Source organism: Helianthus annuus, chromosome 15 (genome assembly GCF_002127325.2).
Source record: "Helianthus annuus cultivar XRQ/B chromosome 15, HanXRQr2.0-SUNRISE, whole genome shotgun sequence".
Classification (NCBI taxonomy): Eukaryota; Viridiplantae; Streptophyta; class Magnoliopsida; order Asterales; family Asteraceae; genus Helianthus; species Helianthus annuus.
The window spans coordinates 65,740,487-65,754,272 of NC_035447.2; the positions used below are offsets into that span (position 1 = coordinate 65,740,487).

The following is a 13,786-nucleotide window of genomic DNA, read 5'->3' on the forward strand; positions in this document are numbered from 1 at the left end:
ATGATATCCGGGTTTTCTAATATTTTATTTGTTGGCTAAAATAAATATTGGAACTATTGTTACAAAGGATGGAGGCCGAATGTATTCGGGTGAACTTGAGATAATCAACAAGTAAAACAACACCATTGCCCGGAGCAACGTAAATCCTTTTCCAACACTTCTCATGTTATTGGGTGTTTTAGATGTTAATCGGTTTGCCAATATATATATAGGTGAAGGCATTAGCGTCATTAGCGCCACAAAGAAGACTAGGTACCAAACGCATGAAAAAAAACTTTTGTGATCTATGTGAGAACCGTACTATAAATCACATCAGCCACTTTTGTGTATGAACTTCATTGGCATAAGCAAAATGTTCACATCAAGAATGATTTGGTTTGGCGCGCCGCAACGCGCGCGTGGGTATAAACCTAGTTCACATAACAAACAAATTAGGTCTCATCGGTTCACATGATTTTGCTAATGAAATATCGAAAATAGACACTTAATGGGTACGATTATTTTTATATGTATATTTAGCACATCACACGTAGCCACAAACCACGAGGTAGTTGTAAAGTTAGATTATTTCAAATTAAATTCATTTCATTAATAACCTTTTTAGTGATTGAATTGATAGAACTTTTTTAACACATACATGCGAGAATTTTAATTTTATTTTTCCTTGAACTTTTCTAATGATTCATTCTAGTATTTTCACTACTTGGAAAATGAAAATTTCAATTAGGATATGTATTTGGATGATATTATGTATATTCTTTTGTATGCTTCAAAGTATGAAATTATCTTTTGATATTTCTATCACTATAAATTTATGTATTTTAGATATTTAAAATATTTTATATTGATTCATGATATGTATGTAATTTATCATTTTTTAATTTATTGTAGTTGCTCAAAAAGATAACAATATATAAAAATAAAATTGGAAAGAAAAAAAAATCGTTTAACTCCCGGAAAATCTATATTTACAGGGTATCTTCCGTAGTTTCCATTTAACAGTTTGACCCCATAAAAATATCGGCAGTCGGCGATGGCAATATATCAGGGCCGTTCCAACATTTTTGTAGACCCTAAGCGAACTATAAACTGGGGGCTCTAATTTCACCCATAAACTCTTCTCCAATCCCGATGGACCCGTCGCCATGGGTGATTACAGTTAATTTTTTCGTCTAGTGATAGCCGATAGCCTAGAATTGAAAGCAGGTTGCGATGGGAAGTGAGAACGATGATTGCGGCTATATTTTAGGGGTTTTAGGCCGCTGAATAATGATGATTAGGTTGATGGTTGTTGTGTTGTAATAGCCAGAAGTTAATACGAAATGGGCTTTGGAACTGGGCCTTTTTCGCTAAACAATTTTTACCTTGGGCTCTTTTAATGCAAAACTAGTTTAGTTTTGAAATAAAGGTATATTTGGGTCTAATCTATCTATACTAAAGCAAAATAAAGGTTGACTTTTTGACCTTGAGGTGGCATATCTCTTTAGCCAGAGAATTGGGATTTTGAGCGCCATTTTGATTCTTCCTACCTACTCTTCGTCAATTTTGGTAACCTAATCAATTCTCTCAATCAGTAAGGCAAATTGATTTCTCTTTAAATCTCAAAACCTAATCAAATTGATTTCTTTCACCCACGTTCAATTTTACAAACCCTAAATCTCATCTACGGCTTCATCTGTAGCGATTGTACCTGGCCATACCCACTTCAGAAATCCCTATAACTCAATCATTCGAACTCTCATCTAGGTATGTTTTCTTTGATTTTTATGATGTAATCCGATTAGAGCATCGGCCGATTCTCATTTTCATTCGAAATCTTCAATTGCATATTTTCTGATTACTTCAGTTCAGATGGCGTCTTTGTCCGATTCTCATCCAGGCAATTCTCAGAAACCCTAATTCAAAACCAGTCGAAGTCGAATCTGCTCCATGTATGTTTACTCTTAAAATTCTTTGATTCTACAATATTTTTCTGTTCGTTTTTTCATTTTGTCCATGTATGTATGTATGTATAGATATGTGGAACTAATCATTGATATGCATATAGATTTGTGGGAGTTGTGAAATTAATTGTGAGTGTAGGCATTCAACGATTTTAATCGTGTCAGGAGACATGTTTCTTCTCACAAGGCGAATGAATCTTCAATTCATGTTTGAATGTTCATCCAGGTTTGATTTCGTGTTGAATTGACGATTTTTTTTTCTGAAAAATTGTTAGATGTTTATCTATATTTGTTTTTTGATTTGTTTTTGGGTTATTGAACTTTGTTATTTTGTTTAGATTTTAGGTTTTATTGTTTTGGGTTTTCTGAACTTTGAAGCCCCAATTAGATTCTTAAACTTTAAGTTTGTTGATTACTGTTATTTACGAGATGTAATTGATGGGTATATTGCTCTTGTGGTTAACTAATAAAATTTGTAGATCAATTTGCTGTGAAGTGATAATTGTAAGATGAGAAATTTGGACTGGATAGTCATTTGGCTTTGAATTATTATTATTTTGTGTTTGTTGGTAATTGTTTAGAGATTATAAGAAATTAAAAAATTGAAATGACCTGAATACACAATTTTAATTCTAAAGATTGCTGGTGGAGATACTGCTGTTGAGGGATTCAAAGCTGCAGAATGAATGGTGAGCTGAGAGCCTTAGGACAGAAGCTTGATCTTTCACTCGTGAGTTGTGATGTAGATGTTGTAGCTGCAGGTTTGTTCTAATCTACTTATGTTGACCTATAATTGACCTGTTAGATGTCATTGTTTGACTTTTTTATGCCAAATTTTCTTCATGGGCATTTACTAAAAATGTGGTTTATCACGTTCAGGTAAGAGACCAAACATTGAGTTGGATAAAGAGCATTATAGAACAGATGGTCATTGCAAATGGTGGAAAAAAGGCGGTTATCATCTTAATTTTTTTCATGTATTTATTTTGTATTGAGTTTATATATTGTTTAATGTATTATTTATATAATAAAATAATTGCAATTATAGGTAGAAGCTCGCTTACACTCACTTACTATCCAATTATAGGTAGACCAAACATCGAGTTGGATAAAGAGCATTATAGAACAGATCGAGACTCCTGACCTCAAAAAGGTTGGTAGTTTATATTTTATTTTAATTATATTATTTTCATGTTTATATCAACAACTAACAACTGATTGTATACATTTTTGTTATGGTTTACTTTCAGGTAGTTGCTAAGTTATCAAATGTATATCCAAAGGACACAAAAGCTCCAGCTGGTGGTGTTGATCACATGACAAAACTATCATATTTGCATGAGCCAGGAGTCCTCCAGAAGTTAAGAATTAGATACGAACTCAATGACATTTTTTATGCCAAATTTTCTTCATGGGCATTTACTAAAAATGTGTTTTATCACGTTCAGGTAAGAGGCCAAACATTGAGTTGGATAAAGAGCATTATAGAACAGATGGTCATTGCAAATGGTGGAAAAAAGGCGGTTATCATCTTAATTTTTTTCATGTATTTATTTTGTATTGAGTTTATATATTGTTTAATATATTATTTATATAATAAAATAATTGCAATTATAGTTAGAAGCTCGCTTACACTCACTTACTATCCAATTATAGGTAGACCAAACATCGAGTTGGATAAAGAGCATTATAGAACAGATCGAGACTCCTGACCTCAAAAAGGTTGGTAGTTTATATTTTATTTTAATTATATTATTTTCATGTTTATATCAACAACTAACAACTGATTGTATACATTTTTGTTATGGTTTACTTTCAGGTAGTTGCTAAGTTATCAAATGTATATCCAAAGGACACAGAAGCTCCAGCTGGTGGTGTTGATCACATGACAAAACTATCATATTTGCATGAGCCAGGAGTCCTGCAGAAGTTAAGAATTAGATACGAACTCAATGACATTTTTTATGCCAAATTTTCTTCATGGGCATTTACTAAAAATGTGTTTTATCACGTTCAGGTAAGAGGCCAAACATTGAGTTGGATAAAGAGCATTATAGAACAGATGGTCATTGCAAATGGTGGAAAAAAGGCGGTTATCATCTTAATTTTTTTCATGTATTTATTTTGTATTGAGTTTATATATTGTTTAATATATTATTTATATAATAAAATAATTGCAATTATAGTTAGAAGCTCGCTTACACTCACTTACTATCCAATTATAGGTAGACCAAACATCGAGTTGGATAAAGAGCATTATAGAACAGATCGAGACTCCTGACCTCAAAAAGGTTGGTAGTTTATATTTTATTTTAATTATATTATTTTCATGTTTATATCAACAACTAACAACTGATTGTATACATTTTTGTTATGGTTTACTTTCAGGTAGTTGCTAAGTTATCAAATGTATATCCAAAGGACACAGAAGCTCCAGCTGGTGGTGTTGATCACATGACAAAACTATCATATTTGCATGAGCCAGGAGTCCTGCAGAAGTTAAGAATTAGATACGAACTCAATGACATTTTTTATGCCAAATTTTCTTCATGGGCATTTACTAAAAATGTGTTTTATCACGTTCAGTTAAGAGACCAAACATTGAGTTGGATAAAGAGCATTATAGAACAGATGGTCATTGCAAATGGTGGAAAAAAGGCGGTTATCATCTTAATTTTTTTCATTTATTTATTTTGTATTGAGTTTATATATTGTTTAATATATTATTTATGTAATAAAATAATTGCAATTATAGGTAGAAGCTCGCTTACACTCACTTACTATCCAATTATAGGTAGACCAAACATCGAGTTGGATAAAGAGCATTATAGAACAGATCGAGACTCCTAAACTCAAAAAGGTTGGTAGTTTATATTTTATTTTAATTATATTATTTTCATGTTTATATCAACAACTAACAACTGATTGTATACATTTTTGTTATGGTTTACTTTCAGGTAGTTGCTAAGTTATCAAATGTATATCCAAAGGACACAGAAGCTCCAGCTGGTGGTGTTGATCACATGACAAAACTATCATATTTGCATGAGCCAGGAGTCCTGCAGAACTTAAGAATTAGATACGAACTCAATGAAATTTACGTAGGCTACCTACCTACCTTCTTATATTGAAACATATAATTATTTTGTTTAATCCTCACATGTTTCAAAACCATTGCAGACTTGCACCGGAAACGTTCTAATTGCAATAAACCCGTTCCAAAAGTTACCTCATTTGTACGATGGTCATATGAAGGAAGAATATAAGGGAGCATTGTTTGGAGAACTAAGTCCGCATGTATTTGCAGTAGCTAATGCGTTTTACAGGTCTCTGTCATTTATTGAGTGGCCTAACAATTATTTTGCATTTTTTCAACATATAATTATGTCTTTAATGAAACTAGGGCTATGATTTAGGAGGGTAAAAGTAATTCCATTCTGGTCAGTGGTGAAAGTGGAACAGGTAAAACGGAGACAACCAAAATGCTTATGCAGTATTTAGCATATTTGGGTGGTCGGAAAGCTACTGAAGGACGCACAGTTGAACCACAAGCTCTAGAAATATGATACATGACGTATAGTTCTATATTAAAACTACTTAATTATTCTGTAATTTGGAGCTTGCCATAAATATACCCACATAAATATATACCTGACAGAGAACTAACCCAACTGAATGCATGCACCATTCACTAAGGTTAATCAGTTTTTACATGCTCACTTACTCCTTCGTATTCAATAACCTTCCATTTTTTTTTCTATTTTATTTGTTTATTTTATAGGATCCACCCGTTATGACGGAAGATATGCATGAAGAAAGACTCTATGCAGTTGAAGTCTTGGGGTATTAAGTATATTGAGTATTGGTGGTTTTCTAAACTATTCACTTTTATTAGAATTTTTTTTACCTGTTAATGGTTACTAGGTTTTCTCAAAATTAGGTCCAACTGTAAGATTTTCATTTTCTTTTACAACTCAGGAAATTGATGCTTTAGATGTTAAGAAGAAACTCATGATTTGTTTTTGCTTCATGTCTCAATGTTACAACAAAACGGAGTCCGATTTCTTGCTTCTTCACCAACTAAAGGATGAACCCTCAACACAATTTGGTTAGTTGTTTTTTTTCCAAGATTAGAACAATACTGTTATGTAAGATTTTTTTATAATGATTAGATTTGAGATTGTTATTAAAACACTATTACTTAAAATTGGAAATTTATTGATTCACTAAACTTTCTATTTTGAAAATTTTGTTGCAGAATATGTCATGTTCTTCATAATAGGAGGACGACTGTAACCTCTTCTTCATATCGATGATTAGTTTTGTTCTGAACAATCACGTCCAGAGCTTCCATTAGTTTTGTTATGAAAATCGAGTTCAGTTTGCATTTTGTTTGATAATTTGCTAATCTTATTTTGGAATTTGTTGACAGAGATCAGGTGGGTTATTTTATTTTGCTGCGGCAGAGAAGAAAGATTTGAACGATTTGGCGCCTGATGTTTGGTCTTTGACTGGTATTTATGACAGGTTTGCCACTAATTTGTGCCTAATTTGTTGTTTTCTTGATTCAGTGGTGTTATGTTCATGAAGAATCTTGGGTTTTTATGGTATATTATTAGGTTTTCTTCTTGCACAACAGTTAGTTACATGATTTATAACAATTGCAGGTGCTATTCTTATGAAGGATCTTCTTCATTTTCTAGATACACATGCTGCACATCTACAACTTCATGCATTATATCATCCAGGTTGGATTATTTTTCTCTAATTTATTACACCGAAATTACTTTTTCGGTCAACCATATGTATTGTTATACTCTTTTGCTGAAAGAAGGAACCGAACCCATTAATGTTGATTAGTATTTAAAACAAACAACATGGTTATTTTTTAAAAATTTATTGTTACATAGGTGTAGAGTGATTGTCACTGATTATTTGATATGTTGATTCGCACACTTTTCCCTTTAACTACCAAAGTGAAAGGGTCGCTATTGGCATGAATTTTGATCAAATTTGTTGGTTTCACTTTTAGTCTTTTGGAAAACATGTATTAACATGCAACATTTCGTAACATGGTACTAACGAGTTTTGATTTTTTTGAGATGGTTGGATATCCAAAAAATCAACTCTGTAAGTTATGTTTATTATTCATATATTTATAGGTAAGCCGTTTTTTGATTGACTTAGATAATAGTAGGAACACGGTGCAAGATAAAAGGAGCCACACACTTGATTGCTATATTGAAAAGCATAAAACTGGTACAGCCTTTTGTCAGTGACTACGAATCACTTACCGATATAGGGAACTTAAGAGTTTATTTTTTCGTATCCAAAATCACATAGTATGTTTACTTATTGAAATGAAAAACAAGATTAACAATTGTGATGATTTCAAGTATGATTATGATAATAATCTATATAAACATTTGGTGATACTTGGTCTAGAATGGAATTGCCATATTAGGATAAGTTATCTAACCTCAAACATAGGGTTAAATTGGTCTCTAGATAGTAGATATGTTTGGCCTTTTTTGTTAGTTGAAACCATATGATGATTTATTGGCCCTTAATTAACTTAACTATTAGTTTTAAAGGGGTAGAGTACAGGAAGTTACTGGTGCTACAAATGAATTGCAACGACGTTCAAGGAATATTTTACCACCTGCAGCAGATGATTACTCTAATAACAGCACAACTTCATGGGGAAAACCGTTAGTAAAACTACTACAAATGTAAGATACTTCATGTTGACTTTTTTCACACTTTGCTTATATGTTACTTGAATTTCTTTAAGGGCTTCTATTGATCTTTTGGTGTATATTTGTTTGTTTGTAGTAATTCTATTCATTTTTGTACATGAAATTATGTCATGTTTGATAAAGCTGATTCTATCAATATAACTCCATTTACTCAAGTCATGAACCGGTCGTGCTCATGCGATTAGTATTAGATAATTAGTTGAACGCGCTAAGTCATTTTAAAGTAAATAATGATCACTTTGTTTTAATGAGTTTGAATTTGTATATTAAAGTAGTTATTTTTCTTATTAGCCACCCGTGTATCACACGGGAACTTAGACTAGTACATATACTATATATAAAAACTTTCTAAAAATTTTAAGGCCCTTATTTTCTGGTGGCCCTAAGCCCGTGCCTAGGTTAACAAGCCTATGGAGCCGGCCTTGCAATATATAGCGCTGGACTGCAGGTCACCGGTGGTTACTTCTTTAGAAAAGAAAGAAGATGACGTACATAACTCACGCGTTTTTATTTTTTTTTATTTTTGTTGTTTTGGGCCTTTTCTGAAAGTTTGGCCCATACTTAACGTTTAGTTTATTATTTTCATATGTTATCTACACCGTTCGATTTGTTAAGAAACATAATTAAAAGATGGCTCCAATCTCCAAGTTTGTAACACTCAACAGACTAGAGTGAATGTTAAAAGAAATTGAAATTAATTTTTAATTTAGCTTCTACTTTATTAGTTTATTGAGTTAATAGCCAAAATGGTCTCTGAGTTTTGCTCACTTTTGCCACTTTAGTCCAAAATTCAAATTTTTTAAATTTGGGTCCCTGAGGTTTGCATTTTGTTGCCATTTTAGTCCAAATTTCAAAAAAGTCTAATTTTGTCGATTTTTTTTACAGAATTTTGTCTTTATCCTCATTTCTCATAAGGGCACAATGGTCATTATAGATTATTATAAACTAATTTATATTAAAAAAATCAAAAAAAAAAAAAAAAGAAACCCAGGTTGATCAGACCTGCACCCAATTTCATCACCACCACCATTAATCCACCACCACCACCATCTCTCTGTCTCCCTCCTTCACCCACCACCTCCAACAATACACCACCACAACCACCTTCAAACCTGCAACAACCCAAATCACTCTCCACACCGACACTTTCAACTTTTCCATATCTATGCGACGAATCAGACGAAGCATCCGACGAGCACAATGCATTCATCAGCAAGTTTGACCTCAACCGGAACCCTAACCCCAAACCTGCAACAACCCACCGCCTCAATCAGCAAGTTTGACGAATCAGACGAAGCATCAGCAAGTTTGACGAATCAGACGAAGCATCCAACCGCCACCGTCTCCACTGGAACCCTAACCCCAAACCTGCAACAACCCAAATCAGCAACCAACACGATTCAACCCACCACCCCTACTGGAAACCCTAATCCGAAGAACCTGCAAACCACCCAAGTCAGCAACCACCACTATTAAACCCACCACCCCATCCACCATCACAACCCCCACCGTCTCCACCATCCCCGCCCTCACCGAAACCCTAATCCCAAACAACCTGCAAACAACCCTAATCACCAACCACCTGCAAACAACCTAGATCCATCCAGAAGAGAGAGAGGGAGAAGAGAGAGAGACAGAGGCGGTTTTGTTGTTGTTGGGTCTTGCCCTAACCCATTGATCTTTCATCTGTGTTTTAACCCACTGATCTTTCATCCGTTAGTGTCTAACCCACTGATCTTTCATCTGTGTTTTAATGTCGCCGGTGTGAGGAGGTGGCGGTGGCGGTGGTGGCGCCAGAGAGGAGTAGAGGGAGAGAGAGAGGTGGTGGTGGTGCTTGTGAAGAGAGAGAGGGTTTTTTTAAAGAGGGTTTTTTTTCTTTAATATAAATTACTTTATAATAATCTAGAATGACAGAATTGCCCTTATGAGAAATAAGGATAAAGACAAAATTCTGTAAAAAATTTGACAAAATTAGACTTTTTTTGAAATTTGGACAAAAATGGCAATAAAATGCAAACCTCAGGGACCCAGATTTAAAAGATTTGAATTTTGGACTAAAGTGGCAAAAGTGAGCAAACCTCAGGGATCATTTTGGCTATTAACTCTAGTTTATTTGATGATTTAGTTAGATTTCTTATTATTGTACACCATTTTATTTGATTGTTATCATTTTATTTTATGTAGAGTTAATTGTCGATTAGTTATTTAGTTAGTTGTTATTTGGTGTTAATTGTTTGACTATTTGGGTGTTATTTGACATTATTTGTCGATTATTTAAGCCTTATTTTGTTAGAAATTTTGTTAGATATTGGGGGGATTTGCACTTTTGTTAATTGGTTTACATTATATATTTTGTTAAGGCTTAAGGGGTACATTTTTTCGAGCTCACAAAGGGCACCTGAATTTTCAGGGCTGGTCCTGGTCTGTTTATAGCTAATTTGGCAATGTTAGACCAAGTTACTACTAATATTAAGTACCATTAATAGACCAAACCAGTGTGACGCCCGATTGAGGCTTTGTCCTTTGGATCCCACCAGGGCGATACCCTATTGAGCCACTAGGTTTGAAGGAGTCTGAATTAAGAATAGTCTTGTACACGGGGTCAGGATTTAGAGAAAACGGTGAAAAGTGTGAGAACGGTGAGAACGCTTATGGGTCGTCCGATCAAAACAATCCATGGACTAGATTGCGCAGTGGCGTTTTCGTAAATAACATCAATTATAATATGTGGGACGCGTTTCATTAAGGGTAAAAAGGTCTTTTACCTCTCATACTCAAAACGCCATTAAATGATAAAACATCATTAAAAAAACGCCATTAAAAACAAAACGCCAAAAATTAGTCACAAAACGCGTTGGATATTATAGGAAGATGAAACAACACAGAAACTGAATTTCAGTTATTAACATTTATTAGAAGAAAATTCCCTCCTAAATTACGCGCCAAAAACATCATTATATAAACAAGGTAAAACATAGCTTCCATAATCACTTCAATCTATCCAATTTTGCAAAAAAACATCTTTAACAAAAAACGCCAACTTAAACAAAACGCCAAAAATGGCAACAATCGTTTCTTGGAGATACACTCTAGGGATCAGGCGATACGTCCTCCGTTTTGACAACAGAAGGAGGGTGTATGTTAAGACGGTCAGGGTAATTCTGAAGATGGAAGAAGAGATACAGAGGGCAATCTTATCCCTTGGCATCGCTCTAGACAACGAATGCCATGAAACACATATGCTTATGAAAGCATTAACCAGGAAATTTGGACCAATCAAAATAGATGTGAAGCCGGACCCTGTCATGACATCATGGCGTTTTGATGATGAAACAGACATGGTGACCGTTACATACGACAGCGGAGAGCAGGAAGTCTACTGGCTAGAAAACATCATGACAAAGCAGCGTCTGGGTTTCATGGAAGAATTGCATAACGCCACTTGTACCAACACAGAAATAGACTCAAAATTGGAGTTAATGCAAGACATGTTCAAGTGGGGGCTTCAGAATCTTCAGGAATAAGACGCTGATGAAGGTGAAGGTGATGACAAGGATGAAGATCCAGATGAAGACTCCGAGGAGGAAGAAGATGACGCAAGTGATGGTTACTTTGCGGATAAAGTACCTTCTGACGAAGGCTTTTAATTTTTTTCCTCTTTTTTTTCTTCTGTGTAATCTTCTTTTTTTTAAGATAATTAAAGGATATATTTATCTCTTTATTAGCAAAACGCCAAAAAATATAAAAAATGGTTATTCCTTACAAAACGCCAAAAATAACAAAAAATATTTTTCATGCTTAATATTCTATTTACTCCGTTATTGTATTTTGTCATCTTGGTCTACATAACTCCATTTAAAAAACGCCAAACTTAGAAAATGGGACGTCTATCACCTGTAAAACTGATAAAAGCTGATCAACACAATAAATACAAAAACAGTAACTGAAAAGACAGTTACTTTATTACTATCATTTATTACAATAAAAAAGTGTGACAACCCTCGTAATTCCATGTATTCCGTATAACTTATTAATGAAAATTAAAGTGCTTGATGACTGTGCTGAATCATTTGAACTGCTTTCTGATATCTGTGTTATACTTACATGTGCATGGTAATATACTAGTAGTGTACAGAAAAGTCACTAAATAGTCCTGTGTGTTTTCCTAAGTGTTAGAAATCAAAAGTGTTACAAAAATATATATAAAAGACACTTTACGGATTAATTAAGCACCTTAACGGAACAGTATCAAACCGAACAACCGGACATTACCCGGAACAAAAAATATTGTCAAAAACATTGTTCCACTTTTACTAAGCTAGTAATGGTCCCCGAACACCCTAACACACTATATATTACATAACACACCATAAAGCACTAACTTACCTTTTATTTTCAACCAAGATCATTAACTAACTAGTTAGAACTCAACCAACCCCCCCCCCCCCCCATCATACGGTTACAAGGGGTGTACCCACCCCTTGATTTCTTTAAGTTGTTTATTAGATCATGTTGGGTACTTTACAAACATATAGACTAATGGTTAATGGTATGTTGGAAGTCTCCTTTATAAACCACTAGATCCTTACACAACTTATCATCTTCTCACCAACAACACTTTCCTTCTCTCTTCTCTCCCTTGGCTTCGGCTGAACTCAAACCCCACCACCATCATCATCATTTGTTCATCTTCATCCAATCTCCATACATACAAAGGTGTAATAGGTCATACAACGAAGCTTGGTGAACTCGGAAGTGGAAGGACCTTCTCCATTTGCTATTAACCATCACTTTTCTACACTTGAACTTCCCTAGTCTTGAACTAGTGGTAAGAACTTAGATCTTTGCTTTTTACATCTTGTTTAGGTGGTTAAAAATGTGTAGTGATCAAAATGATAAGAAACTCTAAAGAACCTTAAACAAAGTCTTGAACATAAACTAGTCTAGAGATGAAGTGATGTTAATATGATGTTGTTATGATTCTTGCTGATTTCCTGATAATTTGCTGGTTAATATTGATGTTTGATGTTGTTGTGATCACTAAACATGTTAACAGAATCAATCGAACATGCGTTAGAAGGTAGGGGACTAAAACAGAAAGCTGGTTGGTTTTTACAGCCAACTTCAGTTGGCTGTAACCAGACCGTAACTTAACGAAAAATGTATTTTCTGAAGCCTAGATTTATATATTATGAAATACGGTTCTAATGGCACTGGAATCATAATTTTTGCACTTCGTTTACTATTTTTAAAGACCCGATTTGTAACAGCAGCTAAAGCTGAGTTTTTACAGCAGTAAATGGGTGTTATATTTTCAGTCATAACTTGAAACCTGGGTAGAGTTAGATCATGAAATTGGTACTGTAGATGGACACTGATGTCTAGTAATTATCCCACTGGAATTTCGTCAATCCGACTTACAATGAATTTTTAATAAATTATTTCGTGGACTGCAGTCAGAAAGTAATGAATCTGATTGCAGTCCGGAAAATGAATTTTTATAAAGTATTGTTGATGAATTGGATCCCGAGATTTTTACATAATAATATTTGGATTGTTTAGCACCTTTTGTAAAAAGTTGAGAATTTTTGAAATAAGATAACAATTTTATTAAAATGCTCGAAAACAACCTAGTTTTGGATATTTAAGTTGAAATGACATAAGTAGTAGATTGCGTGTTTAAATGTCGAGTATGTTATCTGAGGATGATCTAACATGTCATATGTCAATAATATGTGCAATATCGCATGCCTGTTCTTGAGTAGCTATAGGTGGAATGTTGATATTAGCATGAACTATTGATGTGATGCTTGTTATGCGATAGACGCGTGTAGGAACTTTGTGCTTATTTGAAGTCACTAATAAACTAACTGGTAATCATATTAGGATGTGATTGACCGACCTTGACTGTTAGCTATATTTGAGAATCTAACCGAGCAAACCAAGGTGAGTTCACACACTTTCTAAGGCATGGGATTCCCGGTGGTTGGGAATGGGTAAAAGAATTTTAAAACGGAATCTACATATCCTCCTTGGGTAGGATATGTACGGCCATCCTCCACAGGTAGGATGCCAATATTAATC

General features: G+C 34.1%; 1 protein-coding gene across 4 annotated transcripts; it reads left to right on the top strand.

Annotated features, from left to right (window-relative positions):
- Window positions 1-2,580: 2,580 nt before the first annotated feature.
- LOC110907009 lies at window positions 2,581-7,795 on the top strand. 4 transcript variants are annotated; one of them, XM_035983862.1, is made up of 14 exons: window positions 2,581-2,704; window positions 2,823-2,920; window positions 3,031-3,096; window positions 3,194-3,466; window positions 3,600-3,665; window positions 3,763-4,035; window positions 4,169-4,234; window positions 4,332-4,604; window positions 4,738-4,803; window positions 4,901-5,044; window positions 5,124-5,269; window positions 5,347-6,051; window positions 6,202-6,470; window positions 6,611-7,794. In XM_035983862.1, the coding sequence occupies exons 1-12, from the start codon at window positions 2,626-2,628 to the stop codon at window positions 5,357-5,359; spliced, it is 1,563 nt and encodes a 520-aa protein (XP_035839755.1). In that variant the 5' UTR covers window positions 2,581-2,625; the 3' UTR covers window positions 5,360-6,051; window positions 6,202-6,470; window positions 6,611-7,794. The 4 variants fall into 4 exon arrangements, with proteins under 4 accessions (XP_035839755.1, XP_035839754.1, XP_035839753.1 ...); XM_035983861.1 differs by having other exon boundaries at window positions 5,124-6,051; window positions 6,611-6,691; window positions 7,538-7,791; XM_035983860.1 differs by having other exon boundaries at window positions 5,124-6,051; window positions 6,611-6,691; window positions 7,530-7,790.
- The last annotated feature ends 5,991 nt before the right edge of the window (window positions 7,796-13,786 follow it).

Bases quoted from the DNA above. Each gene is read 5' to 3' on its own strand.
- LOC110907009 (XM_035983859.1), top strand. From the start codon at position 2,626: ATGAATGGTGAGCTGAGAGCCTTAGGACAGAAGCTTGATCTTTCACTC. The intron at 3,097-3,193 runs GTTGGTAGTTTA...GTTTACTTTCAG, and splicing joins AGACTCCTGACCTCAAAAAG to GTAGTTGCTAAGTTATCAAA. The intron at 4,804-4,900 runs GTTGGTAGTTTA...GTTTACTTTCAG, and splicing joins AGACTCCTAAACTCAAAAAG to GTAGTTGCTAAGTTATCAAA.